At 43.0% G+C, this 16,801-nt stretch overlaps 1 protein-coding gene across 1 annotated transcript in view; it reads right to left on the reverse strand.

Annotated features, from left to right (window-relative positions):
- Nucleotides 1-7,782: 7,782 nt before the first annotated feature.
- The window catches only part of LOC137914108 (MAM domain-containing glycosylphosphatidylinositol anchor protein 2-like), an 82,079-nt gene continuing 73,060 nt past the window's right edge, over nucleotides 7,783-16,801 (reverse strand). Inside the window, exons 15-18 of the mRNA XM_068757725.1 lie at nucleotides 15,470-15,631; nucleotides 9,121-9,251; nucleotides 8,487-8,583; nucleotides 7,783-7,871 (exon numbers count right to left, since the gene is read on the reverse strand). Coding sequence (XP_068613826.1) covers nucleotides 7,783-7,871; nucleotides 8,487-8,583; nucleotides 9,121-9,251; nucleotides 15,470-15,631 — 479 coding nt within the window. The remainder of the gene's footprint in view (nucleotides 7,872-8,486; nucleotides 8,584-9,120; nucleotides 9,252-15,469; nucleotides 15,632-16,801) is intronic.

Here is a 16,801-nt window from a genome sequence, read left to right on the forward strand (position 1 = left end):
TAGCAGACCATTAGCATTCCATGACATTTTCACATCCATCCAGAAAGCAAAGGTGGCCCTGTAAACAAAGTGCTGTTGTGGTGAATGGCAAGGAGAAAAGGGAATAGAATGTAAAATGGCATTGTTCCGTGGTCGAGGTAGCCCGTGTGCATTCTAATGTGGATCTACAGGCCAACCTCTGGCTGGCTGAAACAGAAGAGGGAGACGATAAGGGAGTGGACGAGTGGGACATGCAGCAGGGTAATTGAACGTGCTTGAGATTTTAAAGGCCAAATGCTACCAGAGGTTATCAGCTGCGGAAACAATCTGAATTTTATATGAGAGAAACTTATTATCCAGGCAAAAAAAAGCATAACTTCACAGAGGGCGTTCAGGATAAAGCAAGATCTTAGATGCAACAAGCAAACTTTAGAGAGCCAGTAAAGCACTCTGACATTACTTTAATCACCTTTTGTACCACATTTGAATTGTGTACTTAACATTCTTTTCAATAAATAGTGCTCCAGTTTAAAACCAGCCATTCCCTTGACAATAATTGTCTTGTGTAATGGAACAACCCTTATAATGTGGTATTTGTTTCGATTAACCTGCGCACAGTGAAATAGCTCTTTTCATGGATACTGGTAAAGATGCTTACATCATCACTTGTGTTACACGCAAATGTGAAAGATAAAATATGTCATCACAACCGATGGTTCATCACTGAGCGAGGTGAACACAAAATTACTTGACAATACACTCCAATGAAATATGTTTTGTCATTTGAGGATGCTCCAACACAATCCACACAAACAGACACAGTCATAGCATTTTCTAAATCAGTGGACAGCCTAAAGGAGAGCCCCAAGGCTAAAGGGATACTGATGACAAATCTGCATCTCATAAAACGGGAACACTCTTGCGCTGATCCCTGGGAGTGCAGGGCTGAAAAACAACATAGCTGGCAGATTCCTCTTCTCATGATAAAAAAAAAAGCCTTTCAGGACTAACGACACAGCTTGGCGGTAGTTCAAATGACTTCAAGTCTGAAAAGCATGAATTCATTGGGATTACAGTATTAGAAATCAGTTGTTGTATGTGCTAAAAATCAAACAATCAGCTATCAATTATACAGCTAACAAAATGTTTTTTATTTTCTTCCTGGTATTTTATTTCCTATTCGGCAAGAAACCAGCTACCTAAGCGCTACACGATGAAATGTTAAAAAAAAGAGTAAATAGTTGTTGTTTTGGCGCCTTCTTGTAAACAAAGTGTTTTACTCACCGACTCCAGTATTCATGCAGTCCACAGCCTCAGTGTCTGTGGCCATAGTTGCCCGGGGCAAGACTCACAGAAACGTGGCTGCGCAAACGGCCTCTCCGCCCACCACCAAACATACAGTCACACACCAGTGTGAGTGACACTGCAGGCAAGATGCGTGAAGTGTCTTGCCCAAGGACATAATGGCAGAGAGTGACAAGGATGGAGTGGGATTGAAACCCACCAACCCTTTAATTATCGGATGACCCGCTCTGCCTTCTGAACCACAGCCGCCGCTTAAAGCAACATTTTATATGAAGCACCACAAGTTTCCTAGGAGTAATTTCTGACTGCCGTGTTGTTAAAGCTGCAGACACAACAGAGATCGAGACAGATTTCCGTGCTCTAAATTTGAAGCTATAGAGAAAGTCATGATGTATATTTAGTATGTCAAGAGAGCAGAGCTTGCTCTTTAAAAAGCTTCTGAAGCCATAGCACAGGACAGTAAGGCATAGTATACGGTACAGTGCATTATGTGACATTACACTACAGTACAGTTTGTTTTTCTTGAAATATTAAACTGCATTATTCACTTTTTAACACTTTAGTTTAAAAATAAATAAATGAAATCTTTATGTCAGTTTAAAGCTCCGCACAGGAGCCTGCAGCTCAGGTTGCCGCACTACAAGCGCTCCTCGGTTGGGAGGCCCCTGCTGGCTAGCCTTTGGATGACTTGCAAGTCGCCGCTGTGCACCATTGTTATTCCTTTTCTTGCCACAATCACTCACATGATCTCAACTCAAAAAGGAAAGCATGCTTTCTAGCTCCTTAGAAGAGCCACAAACTGGGGACTACTGTGTAAAGAGCAATTTGCACAACACAAAAGCTTTTTGTCTCCAGCCCTTTGACTGCGAGACAGGTGGCTACTGTGGGAATAACCTGGCTTGCCCCTTTGAAAAATGACAGCGACAAAAGGGGTCGAGTAGGGGCAAGCCACGGAAAGGAGAGGATTTGTGTTTAATCACAAAGACTATAATGCAAGTCATTGTATCCTATTCAGTCCTATTTTGGTTTGACTTTATGATGCTCTTGTCTCACACCGAAACAATGGAACATGTATTTGACACTTCACATAAAATATTCCTTTTCTTTATTTTCTCATTAGTTGCAGATATGGCACCAAAGAAAAATGGGTGATAAATCAAGACAAATACAGTGGAAAAAGAAGCCTGATCATATATAAATATAGAGCACATAACAGAGAAGAGTGTCAGGTTGTCATTACAAGGTGTCGACACAGAACAAGATAAATAACATCACTGGGACAAAGCTTTCTCAGCAACCTCGATATTACAGCATCAACTCATTATTCCCAGGGGTATTTTAGAGAGTGGAAGGGTGGCAATTTTTTTCGCTGCGGCAAATGTCTTCATTTTGTCACCTTGCGCTGCTGATAACATTAGTGGACAAGTAAGAACACAGCCTGTGTGAGCGCTCAAGTTTCTCCCAGATGGAATGTGATTCCCAATCAGAGGAGGCGAAAGCAAGAGGAGGAGGAATGCCTATGGAAAGTGGAGTTGCTACCAAGAGGAAGCAGTGTCCCCCCCCCCCCCCCCCCCCCCCACTGGTGAAGTTGTCACACTGGGCCGATTTGCTATTAAATGCCGACACAGTGCGTCTTCCTTGACAGGATAAAATGAGATCTCTGAAATGCTCCTCTTCCAGTTATTTAGCACGACTGCAGTCGCCCTCCTGTCAAGAAGTCACTGGTTGCTGCCCAGCCACCATGCGAAAGAAGCCCGTTGCATTGAGACGGCAATATTACTCCTGGAACACATTCAACGCAGGGATGACAGATTCAGCAAAACAGTCATTCTGTTTCTGTTTGAGCGACTCTGACAACCAGATTTGCAGCGACTTGCGATTCTGTCTCTTATGGCCTCACCATAAGGCCCCCCCAACCCCTCCTCTTGGCACCAATTATCTGCCAAATCAATACTAAGAAAGAAGGTGGTCCTAGTAATAGTATGGCTACCGGCTATCATGGCAGCGCAATTGGATGCTTTTTTTTGGGGGGCGGGGGGGTGTAACTGAAATAGCACGATGAATGGCACAATGTGACAAAGCCCTTAGGTTGAACAGAAAATGACAACATGTCCACTCAAACAGGAACGCTGGGACCCTCAGAGCACTTGGTATTAAGCATTTAAATACAGTACATGTTAAGAATGATAAATCACAGCTGTAGCTGAGACGGTACTCACGGAAATTACAGCTGAATTAATTTAAAGAAGCCTTTTAAAGATTCGATATTGGAAACTATCAAAGTTCAGCTGCTTAACTGAGCAAGACCTTTATTTATTTTTTTACTTTTCATTTATACTCCAACATCAGAAGGTATGCACGCTCTAGGAATTAAGGCAATGCTTCGTTTTAAATGAGATTTTTCCATAAAGCAACTGGTAACGATCCTGCTCACATGGATAGGTTTAATCAAATTTACCAAATAATTCAAAAACTTGAACTTGTTTAAACATATTGCATGTTTCTGCAGCCAGGATAAACGGACAGACCATGCCCGTACAGTGCTTTTATTTAAACGGTATTACTCTGATCGCTGGGTACATCCATGCACAAATCCATAATCCATAATTAAATCTTTTCTCAAAGACCTATTTTTTTTTTACTTTGGTTAAGACCAAAATGTTTATGCTGCAAGTTATCAGAGAGGAAAGGGAAACGGCCAACTCCAGAACTAATCAGAAACCACAGACCTTTAACCCATTTTCTCTCATTACTTCATGTACACTGGCTTGTTTCCACAACCAAAAAAAAGCCCCTAATCTAATCAAAATAAAGTAAGAAAAAAAACTAAAAACAGAAACATTTCTATAAAAAAAACTGTAAATCCCCTCAAATTATACTTTGAAGTGGCTTAGAGGGTTTTTATCATTAAATTGGGCTACCTCGAATGCGCACTCGTACACATAAAGGGCAGAGGCTGCACAGCATGTTTGAGTTCTGCATAAAAATTGTACAGAAATTAAGTATACAGTATACAGGTTAGAGCAGCGATTCCATGGAAACAGACTATGATTCATTTTTCTGTCCAATGTCTATCCTTGAATCTGTGGAAATCGAAGTATGTTCTCTTCAGATGAAGGTTTTTGCTCGTATGCATGAATGTACCCAGAATTTAATAATGACAAAAGTAGGATGAAAATCTGGTCAGGATAACTGAATTGCACAGACTGATATCATTCCATGTGCAGAACAAATTTCCCAGCATGGTGATTTACAGACTTAGACATACATGTATATAAAATGCGCTTGCTTTTGCAGTTTGATGAACAATCGTATTTGCTTTTAACTGGGAATTTGACAAGAGGTTATAATCCTGCAGTCAGACCACCAATTAGTGTAGCCAAAATTCAAGAAATACTTTGGCAAAAAACCAAAACAATAGTTGCCTGCCGACAAGCTTGTGGTGATATCGTCCATTAAATGTATTGTTTTAATTTATTAGGAATTAATTAATCTGCTTTGCCTTACTTTCAGTCTTTCAATTGGCCGAACGAGATCTCTGCAAAAAACGATGTTAAACTATTACTTCTCAACTTTAACATTATAGTGATACTAATGGTATTCCTTCATTTCAATTCAGCTGTAATTTTTTTTTAATCATTCATGTAATTGGAGATCTGGCTCTTATGACATGAGGATTCTCATAAATTAAGCAGGGTGCTCAGTCTGTACCAAAATATCTCATATGCATACTTGGTGAGAGTTTAAAAACAACATGGGGCAATTTGGCACTTTTATTTACCCACCTTACCAGAGGATATGACAGCTAAAAGATGTTTAATCTTATCTTTGAGATTTGAGTAAAAAGCCTGTGTGGAAGTCAGGCAAACTTCATGTTCCTGATGGGTGGAAAATCAACAACAACACAAAACGATGAAAATTCTCTTCATCCAAAGCACAGAAGGACCTGTTTTAGTAAAACAACACATCAGTAAGACTGTAAGAAAGACGTCGCCACCCCAGAACTCCATTTACATTCATTGTGATCTGGGCCTCATGGAGATTGAAAACGTAGACATGAAAGAATATAAGGAACAAAAATGGACCAAAATAGCTGCGGAAACGACACCGTACAGAACATAATGGTATTCTGCTCTGCTCTGCTTAGCATATTTATCATCTGTACATATCACGCCTATTGTACACATCTTTAAGTCCACGCATGTACGTCACCCCCCTTCAGACTAACCCAGGCTTCCACTTCAGAGGCTACATATGCTGCACAACCCCAGAACCCCAGAGTTTCTGATTTCACATATGCTTCATTAATGCTCCGGACCTCTTTGTGTTCTTCAGTGTTGTGGCTGGACTAGAAATATTAATGTCACAGGTGGAAAAAAAAAACCTGTCAATTTGCTGTTAAACGCAGACTTATCCAGAGCGCTGGAAAGCCGGCGGGAGTTGGTTACCTATGCGCGAGAGAACTATGAAATGGATTTCATATGTTGCAACCTTATACTGTATGTTGTGCTTCCTGTACCCCAACATAAAACATTTATCATAAACCTTTGAATAGAGCTTCTTTAACATTTACAAGTTATACAAGTTACCAAAATTGCTTCACTTCTTATGCTTCCAGCTTTGATGCTTAAGCAATGCAAAGGGAGACAACAAGAAGAGAAAGGAATTGAAGTCATCATTAACAGAAAAGATAAGAAACAAAGACACGAGTCCTCAAAACATTTTTCATAACCAACAATGAACGGAATTTCCATTTTCTCTCTTTTTTTTACAACACATTTTTTAAAAACCCCGCTGGTTAAGGTTATGGTCTCAGGTAGATCTTCCACAGTCAATCTTCACAGTTTGTGTAAAAGCAGAGAAACATTCTCCCTAGAGTAATAAAATATGACTATTATTATGGTCATTATCATCTTTTATTCTCATATTGTTCCATATAAATGGTGGAGGGTAGGGGCGAGGCATGTCACCCCAGTGAAGAGCCTACAGTTCCAAAGTTCCTACTCTCCCCCCTGTACAATGCAATGTTTTATTCAGCAGTTGTTCTTTTCTTTAGTTACAAAATGCTCACCCTCAGGGAAGGAGAATTATGGGAAGAAAGAGAGGGGGGGATTCATTTGGCAAAGTGTCTTTATCCTCCTGATTGATCTTAAACTGTCTTTCTGCAAAAACAAAGATCAAGAGCCTCCCTTTCCTGGTTGCCGGTGGTGGTTTCCAAGTGGTTCCCAAATCTGGTCTGCCAGCACCGCCTAGTCGGCCGCCCTCGCATCCAACTACCAATCGGCATAGGCTTAGGTGCATGCACACACACACACACGCACACACAAACAGACACACTTAGACGCACACACAAACACAAACTCACAAGACAACTGTCCCATCATGCGTTAAATCCGGGTGTAGTGCGGCCGCCATATTCCCTCCGAACACGCTTGCCCTCCCCGTCAGCACTTGAGGGGCAAAAGAAACATGTAGAAAATAGCCCATCAGAGGAAACATGAACAGAGATGTGTCCGATGTTGATTAACACCCAGGCTCACGATTCGGTTTGTAATCTGAAGGCACTTTGTTTCATGGCAGAAAGTAAAGTGGCTTCTGTTCCACAGGCGGACCGCTGACTGGATATTCGAGTCAGGCCTAACTACCGTAATCGGATTTTTCAATCCTCTCTGCTCGCTCCTCCTTTTCCTCCAATCCTCCTCCCCTCTCTCTCTCTCTCTCTCTCCACCTTTACTTAAACTCCGTCTCCTTTCCGGTCCAGCTGTCTACACCTCCACTCATTCTTCTGTGATTTTATTTGCTCTTCCACCGTATGGTCAGTTGGCCACTTGGACTCGTGAGCACAGTGTTAAAATATATACGTAGGCAGCTACAGGGGAGAAAAGCCGACAGATCAAAAAATGTTGCCACAGTCCTTGTTTCTCTACAATACAGCACCAAGCAGAAAAAGAAATGCCAAGGACTGATGTGAGGTTGGGCTCTAGTGAAAAACAGGTGTCGGTGATTGGCATCAGGTGCAAGAAGATGAAGATAAAGATGCACAGAGAAAGGTCTGATTCCATATATTCGTGAGTGGGGAAATGCTTTTTCCTCTTAAAAAGTCAGCAGTGTCTATATTCCGCCGCCTTCCAGAGATATTTTCAGAATATCATAAAATTGTTCTTGTGCTTTACAAACTGTCCTCCCTCGACGCTTGTGAAGTCTTTTGCCAAAGTCCAAGCCTGTTCATCCGCCGACCTGCCTTTGTGCTCGTAAAGACACCCCAAGTCCTGCACCGAGGGCTGGTTTATGTAAAAGAGGTCTCTTTAAAAAATATTAACGCATCTTCTTTATTACGTTTTGTGGAACTTTGTATTTTTTTTATTTTTTAAATCACTATTTTTTCTCTCTTTCATGTGATTCGGTCCCTTCGCGGCCTGCCAGGGATCCCCCTGCTGCTTTCAGGATGCATGAATCTTTGGTGATTGGATGTCGAAGGTAAAGTTCACAGACAGCGGGTCACCTTTGACCTTCAAGGAGGGTCATCACCAAGGCGATGCATAGCAGCCATATATGGGAGGATTTGAACGGATCCTTGGAGTTGAGAGCTAGACACAGAAAAGAGAACAGCTGTTGATTTGATGCACTCGAATGATAACATACATAGGGACACAACAAGAGCACAACATCCATTGAGACAGATGTATCTGAATGATTTCAGGAAATATACTTATTCAATTCCATACAAAAAGGCTAGCTGCCTGGAACCAAATCAATCAAGTGTAAAAATCATATAATCTGTTTTGTTTGTTTGTTTATTGTTGGACTTTTCCAAAACCGATAAGAAGATGAATAAATAAATGATTCAAATGAAGTATTAAAGTGACGCCAGAGTTCAAGAAGCATGTGGGAATAATATTTTCAAACATATTGTTTGCCTGTTAATGTACCTTTTCAAATGCACGCCATTTTCTACGTCCTGCTTTTAAGTTTTTCTTTATTCCTGCAGTGTAATTACAGGGCTCCACTCTGCCAGCATGGCTATCATTCCCGTAATTACAGCACTGTTGCTACAGCAACCATGCTTTCCCCGTGAGGTGGTAGTTCAATGTTGGGAGTCTAGCTGTCTGAGGTTAGGCTTCTTCTCGTAAATCACATTCTGATCGAGCAGGAACCCGGAGCTATGATAAGATGGACACTAGAGGGGATGTGAGGGCACTCACTGGGCGGTGGGTTTCGACACTCCCCCTCCTCCAACGTGACATCATCAATGGCGATGTCTCCTTCGATACCTGGACCCCGGACGCCTTCGATGACCACCTTCAGAGAGAGAGAGAGCGAGAGAGAAAGAAAAGTCTTCTTCCTGAATGTTCAACCTTGATTGTGCTTATAAACAAAAATAAAATTAGCACTTGTCTGAGAAAATAACTGAACATAAGCAGACAGTGTAAATTTGTTTCCGCTGTCATAAAATATAACGAACTGGTAATGTTTGTTGTTAGTAGAACAGTTAGAAGCCAGAGAGAGGAACAAAAAAAAAAACCCACTGAAGTGCGGCTGAAGCTATAATTACTTCCTACAACTGCAGTTGTAAAAATGATGGAGAATATTGCAGGTCTATATTCACAGCCCACACAAATTAGGCTTCCTGATGGCAAAGTGTGAATGATAGCGCTTTCTCAACAGCAAACACTGTCTATGGATCCCGTCCACCCCTGGGCTTAATATCGAGGCAGGCGGAGCGCCACATCAATAAGCATCCCCTGGTGAAACTAATACTTCACCCACATAAACACAGTCAGAGGAGAAAATAGAGGGCAGCAAGGGGAATATAATTGTCTTCTATTTTAGTCTTACCTGGAAGGATGCTGTTGGATGGACGCTTACTTTGGCCTGCTTCCAGCGGTCGCCTTGGTTACCACTCAGCGACCACACGGCGCCCTCGGAAGTCATTTGGCCCTTCTGCTTTAGGAGGGCATTTAGAGTTCCTGCATGAGGAGGACAGACAGTTGTATACAGAGATCAGAAACTCTGTGTCGTTTCCATCCTGTTGGTGGCGGGCCAAAGAACATGCAGCATATGCTGCTGCAGTGTGGTCAACTAAATACACTAAAATACACATAACTCAGATAAATTACTAAGTGTAAATGGCACAACTATTTCAGTAGTGAATATTTTGGGTAAATTAATTTATATGGTGCCAAATCCTAACAAGGAGAGCAGAGCTAGACCGATCTATTCCATTCTACAGACACCCGATAAACTGCATTTAAAAGGCAGAAACCTCAAGCAGAGCCAAGACTAAAGGTGAGCAGAGCCTCTGCTTTGAAGGGTTTGGGAGAGAGAGAGAGAGAGGGAGTGAGAAAGATTGGGAAATGGGACAGGGAGACAAGGGAAGGATAGGTGGAGAGAAGGTGAGAGGATGAGGGACACCGATATCTATCTGCAACCACAACAGTAATAGCAGCTTTTATAAATAATAAAGTTTGTAAAATCTGAACTATTTCATTAACGCCACTGATAACAGTAATAGCTATATTTGTCATAATAATGTCAGCGGGTGTCGAACGCAACATCTGTGGTATAAGGTTATCATGCAGCGATGCAAGACAACCGTGTGAGAGCAACACTTAAAGTGTAGGGAAGCGGTCCGTTTGATTTTACTGATCTGACATGGAGCCTGGCCGAGTTAAGTTTCTCTCTCCTGCCCGTGCTCTACCTCATCATCTAAGACAAGTCATACCAAGGTTTATTTGCTGTCAGAGAGAACCAGCGGTGACAGAATCAGGATGAAAGAAATAGAAAAACACAAGTGCGAAGATAGAGACCAATCCATCCAGGTTATGACTCCATACTGAATGAGCCATGACAGAATGAATGAATGAGATCCAAATAAAACAAATTAGGTTCACACTGTCATATTAAACATTTTAAGAGAGGAAACAAAACAGGACGGACCTGGTTATTTCAGCAAAGAACGTCTTTTTATTAAAAACCTTATTGTGCTCAGGAGATTATAGAAAAAGTCATGGCAAAAGGTCAACATCTACTGCCACCGCAAATAATCTAAAGTACTGCAAAACCAAAAGCTTTAAATGGCAACGATGCAACTTTTCTACTCTCCCAAATACTACAATACTGGCCTTATATGGATGCGGCACAGAAATTGGGTCTACATTTAATATTCATCTCTGACTCCCGCATTTCAAATTTAAGTATTCCCACACATTTAAAGCGGTACAGCAGCAAAGGTTAAATTCAGGTCATGTGAATTGATACATTTATTAAGACAAGTTCTGCCAGCACTAATAAATTATTCTCTGGATCATATTATTTCCAAGTAATTACCAGTAATAGCAAAAGTGTTCCGATAATTTTTTTGGTGTTCACACTTTACACTGTGGAGAATGCCAAACTGGATTCCTGCACTAGAGAAACTACTGGATATCACTGCTGAAATGAATCCAACAACTGGAAATCCAATATGAAGGTTCCATTCCAAAGTGGATACGTACGTAACCCTCACCCAGAATACAGTGAGACAGAATAAACTATATGCCAGGTCTGCATTGGAGACTCCTTTCAGTGGGACATCTCGTCTGGGCCTGGAGCTTTGATATAAAACTTTCAGATGATGACACCGAGTGCAACCACTTTACCGTCTTCTCCAAGCACACCGATTGTGGTATTTCTCTTACTTTGGCATGGAGAAACATAGAGCAAGACAGCGTGAGCAGAAACCAAAGACCCAAACTATCTCCGACACCACAGCAAAGCCCTGCAAGACCACTGCGCTGAAGTCAAAAGGCATTTCACACATATGGAAAACAGCACATTCGGGTTGGCACGATTGGGTAGTCTAACAACAGCAGCAACTACGGCTGCAACCTTGCTTCTTGAAGCATCTTTGCCTCAGCGTGGCACCTCATTACTGTACAGTCCCCTTCAACAACAGCCTGGGGCGACCCGACGGGAAGCCCCGGTCATGTTCTCTCATCAGCATGGCGTACACTCCCCCCCCCAATGACAGCACAATCTCCAGCGAGAGACGAGCTCCAGTAAAGAACATGACCTGCTGTTTCATCTCCCGTTGACGAGTTTAGGATGTAGGAGGATTCCTCGCTAAGCTGACTGGCTTACATCTTCTTTGAACTCATCGAGACGTGGGTGGTTATGTCAGTGTCATCACATCCTGAGCAAAGGCATATGCTGTTCACTCTTTGTATTACTTTCCCTTAAAAAAAAAAAAAAAAAGATACCTGCTGCAGACACTGAAATGTAAAAAAAGATCAGAGAAGACGAGGAGGTGAGTGTAGTGAAATGTGAGAAATAGCTCCTGGGGGCGGGGGGGGGGGGGGGGGGGGGGCGTACCACCCTCCTCGCTAATGAAAGGATGACTCCATTGCTTCTCAGAAGGTCAGGCTTAAAACAGACTTGCTTGGTGTGCTTTGCTGGAGACTTAATCCCATAAACAAATGCGACACGGGCTCCAAAGGCAAACTTTGATGTGCGGCTCAGTAATTAAGTGTGACCTCTCAGGTATCCCCCTGCGAGCTAACTATGGAGGAGTTCCTTTGAGCCTGTGCCACTGTTCTCATCAGCGTGTAGGCGAAACTCCTAATCGACTGATCCTGGCCTTCAGTGGTGCCGTGCCACGACTCCACTGTGATTCACCTCAGCAGCACAGTCCCAAAGAGCAGCAAACTCGCAGGGTTTCAAGAGCTGCGCCGCGCCGCGCCACGCCCCGCCACGCCCCGCCACGCCCCGCCACGCCCCGCCACGCCACGCCACGACTCGCAGATCCAAATGGAAAAGATCTTTGAACTTGATAAAACAACACAGCTCCCTGCAATAAGAAAGGACACGCAGTACAGTTACACATATGCTGCTTGGACTATTTACCTCAAGCTTCCTCTTCTCCACAATAAAACACTTCAGTGTTCAGGGGAACATTTCTATCACAGCCAGAGATGCAGAATACTAAATGGAGCATAGCTATGTGGGATCTGAGCAGGGTTTCAAGTCCTTGACATTTAGCCCATTCATCATTGCACGCCACAGTCTGGGCATGGGCTTCGCCACAGACAGGGAGGGCAGGGAGGAGAGGTTCTGGCTGGCGATCAATTTGAGCAAATTGGAAATGTCACGGCCTACTCAACCTCAGCAGGGAGCCGGAGGAGCTCTCATCTCCCTGCCAAGTTGCCCTTCGACACCTCTATCCTTACACGCTCTCCGCCTTCCCAGCCTCCACTTCTACACATGTTTGGTCCACTCCCCCCCCCCAACTCCGGACATTTGGACTTTCCTCCGAGGATGGCTGAAATGTGGACCGGCTGATTTTCAGAACCTGTTGAGCCATGCTGTCTACTCAGTACCAAGCGTAAAAGGGTCGGGTCAGCCGAAATACATAAATATGAAATAAAATGAATATGTCTGCAGCTTATTGTTATCTGGCTGTGCACAGACTGGCTTTATTTGGAGTCTCATATTTATTTTCTCTTGAGTTGTTTGGCACTATCAAATACTATCGAGGTGCTGTGCACGGTATATTTGACCCTTCTGCTTTATTTTTACTATTCACATTTTCCAGAATCTAAATTTGCTGCGACATTTGTTGATAAAACAAAATAAGTCTATCATCAAATCTGCCAAAAAGGCAAATCTGAACACACATAAAAAAAGCATATTTATAATAAAAAACAAATCTTTTAGCATTAATTCACTCATTTTCCTGACTGCTCTATCCGTAGTCCGGGTTGCCGTTGTTGCTGCAGCATATCCCAGCAGTCTACGGGCGAGAGGTGGGGTACACCATGGATGCATTGCAGGGCCACACATAGACAATCACACTCACACCTACGGATAGTTTAGCCTCACCTCGGCTGCTTGTTTTTGGCAGTGGGAGGGAGCCGGAGAACCCGGAGAGAACCCACGCAGACATGGGGAGAACATGCAAACTCCTCACAGCAAGGCCCCAAGATGGAATCGAATCTGTGACCTTCTTGCTGTGAGGCAACAGCGCTACCCACTGTGCCACTGTGCTGCCCAGCCTTTTAGCAATCAATGTGAAAAATATAAGATGGATTAACCAAAAAAAAATAAAAATACTAAAGTCAATGCACCCAAATGGAGAGCAAGAGGAGAAGAGATGATGCTGAGCCGTTTGGAGTTGGAGCATCAGGTCCGACAGAAGCTCGGATGGAGCAGGTGCAGGGCGGAGCTGACTGATGCCACCGGTGTCCCACCTGAATACTGAAGTTAATGTTGCCAAACGTTCGCTGTAGACATCTAATCATGCGAGAGTAGACCATAGCTGGCAGCTTTTAGCCACTTCACAGGTTACTGATCCTTTCGTTCGCAAGCGCCACTCTTTATCTATCGTTTGGTACCAATTTATTGAGTTACGGTATTTTTTAGTGTTATGTAATTTTTAATCAAAATGATATGGGGATTTCCTTTATTGAAAAGCCGTGATGACACTCTCTTCTTCTTCTCCCCCCCTTGTCGTAACGACGATGATGATGATGGAGTCCCACCTGTCTCTTAAAGCGTTAACACATCCGTTTTTGAACATGAGAGGCTGCTTTGTTTTGGGTTGTTTTCATGTACCTCAGTGAACCAATCAGGAATGTATTACTATTTCTGATCCGTGTCAAGCTGATCTAATCAAACTTTTCCAAACAGATTTGGGCCCAAGTTTTTTGGGGCTTTAATACTTCTTTACGTAGGATTTTAAAATCAGCTTGGAGTGGCTCTAAAAGGAAAAGACACTGTCGGAGCGAGATGCAAGTTATTGTGTCTCACCTGTAAGACAAACTTTGCTTCAAGGCTGCTGCTCTTATCTGAGTCCACACTTTGCTCTGCATGTAAAAGGGCCGCTAAGAGCTTCAAGGTTGAGTTGAATTACTTTGAATTAGTCTGGATCATTGTGTGGTTACACTGGGTGTTTTCAAGATACCAATGCCAAATTCAATTCATGCATAGAGTTACCTGTAAGATGTTTTTGCAAAGTATTGAAAGGTGTATAACATCTAAGACCATGTCATGTGACGTCCTCTCTGACCTGCCTTTTGATTATTTTGACAACGTGGGCAGCACTTCTATTCTTCAGAAGAACACTGGATTTCTGTAGACGCTATTAAATTCAGAAAGCCTGTACAATTTACAGGCATTCCATGAGGGCTGACACACCGTCTACGGTGAAGGTCCATAACAAGAGATACCTCCGATGTTAGCAAAGAGAGGTCACGAGATAAAAGTTGGAGATATATGTTGGCTTCAGTCTTAACAAGTAATAACAAGCCAGAAAGAGTTTGGTGTTAAATATTGCCTTAAGACATTTGAAGCTCCCTTTGTGATTCTGAAAAAGGGCATTCTAAAATAAATCTTACTGACCCCCCCCTCCCCTTTTTTAGGCTTAATTTCAAAATGAGTTCTGGCTTTCTACCTAACAAGCTGCTCTCATGGTACCAATTTAGACACCAAGCTGACCCTGCAACTCCACCCAACAGCGCCCCTCTCTCGGTTTATGAACCGGCACAGCAGCTAATGATACAGGCAGACGATGAGGCAGACAACCCGTTACTGGAGGCTTTCAACAATGCATGAGCCTACAGTTATTGCGCAAGAGATCCAATCTTACTCAGCACACCCAAACGCATGGGCAAGCACTCAGAGGAGTCTACAGTGTTAGCTTGTGGGCCTGCTGATTGCATCCCTGGTGAAGGGAGCCAAAGGAACAGAGAGGAAAAGAGCTCTCCTTCAGCCTCGATTGGGCCGTGCGAGGTTGCCATCTACAGCCACAAAGGAATGCCGGCACTAATGTGCTGCATTTGTGCACACACCTTTGAAGGGTTTTGTTGAGAAATGAAATAAAAACATATTTCTTTTTGCTTGAAACCCCTGATGGTTGCACTTCTGAAAGTTAGGAATCAAAGCCCCTCCCCTTCCCATTGGGACTGTCTGACAGCTTACTAGAGAAAGTGCTGCTGTTCTCCCTTTTCTACCTGGGCATGACTACTCTGCACAAGGATGGAGGATAGCAAGTTAAGATTCAAATGTACCTGTATGTATTTATCTTCTTACTATATATATATATATAGTAAGAATACCTCCTCAGCAGACATATGGCAAGTAAAATCCAAGAAGAACAGATTAATTTGCCATACACTTTGGGAACACTGAAGCACGTGAGGAATCCTCTTACCTATGTGTTTTCCGTTCATGTGGTAGAAGAAGCCGAAGCAGTACCCCGGCGGGTTGGTGATACCGTAAGGATTCTTGGGTGCTATGTTGAAATACGGGCTCACGAGTCGAGCCCGGTCTCCGTCTTTTCGTGGTCTTGACGTCTCGATGTACATGTAGAAACCTTTAAGCACAGGGACATATAAAGACATAAATGCATGCAGGGGGATACTCCATCACCTGGCTTTACAATTCAGGTTACTGAAGGAGCTGCTTCTTATTTCTGAAAGTATAGTTTTTCATCCATCCATCCATTTTCTTCCTTTGCTTTGCAGGTCACGGGTGTTGCTGGAGCCTGTTCCAGCTTGCTATGGGCGTGAGGAGGGGTACACCCCGAATGTGTCACCAGCGCATCACGGGGCCACACAGAGAGAATCAACCACTCACGCACAAAATCCCGCAAACAGTTTCTGACAATCTACTGAAGACCGGCACATTTTTTGTTATACTCTAAAGAGCAGGAAACAGCAGGTGAGCAGACTCCTGTGATAGAACGATGGAAAAGGTTTTCCATGAAGGTCACCTCTGCTTTTATTAGTACAATGCGATAACGATGGGGTTCCGTTTAGACTCCCGAATCATGAGCAGCAGCAGCGGAGATGGCAAACAGTCTTCCGATGCGTCTGATGCCAGAGTCCGCTGGACGCAGGCGTAGCAGGTACCTGGTGAGAGGCTCCACTTTTGTCCAGCCAAAAGCAAATGGAATGTCTCCCTTGGTTGAATCTCATATCAGATAATTATATGCAAACAGGAATGGGGCCCGGAATGAAATGTTGGACGTTTTGAAACCATTAGGTGATTAAAGCCAATGCATTATTTACTGCTTCAGCTGCTGCTGGTGCTACAGCACCATAATGAGCACTTACAGTATATTCCGCCTCAGATGGGTTCCTACAAATCTAATTTAGGTAATTCTGTATTTATTAAGTTCTTGAATATATAATGAAAATAGAGCATCCAACAGATTTTTGTATGTACAAGCCTCACGTGCTTAACAAACGGCTGGGATTCTGGTAGGGGAACCGGATTCTGTTCAGGGATATGAAGTCTATTATATGATAAATAACACACTATTTGGGAGAATGTTCAGGTGATTGTTATCCTGATGTGAATATGTCATCAATATGATATTTACTGATGCTGAATAAATGTGTGTGTTTTCCAGAACAGAAGTAAAGCTGAGAAATCCAGTCAGAATAGGTGGAATAGCCTAGACGTTAATTGAACTCTGTCCCCATAGGGCTCCCGAGAAGCTGCTGCTCTCACTGCTACAGCATAAAAATGTAACATTGCA

Source organism: Brachionichthys hirsutus, unplaced genomic scaffold, assembly GCF_040956055.1.
Source record: "Brachionichthys hirsutus isolate HB-005 unplaced genomic scaffold, CSIRO-AGI_Bhir_v1 contig_783, whole genome shotgun sequence".
Classification (NCBI taxonomy): Eukaryota; Metazoa; Chordata; class Actinopteri; order Lophiiformes; family Brachionichthyidae; genus Brachionichthys; species Brachionichthys hirsutus.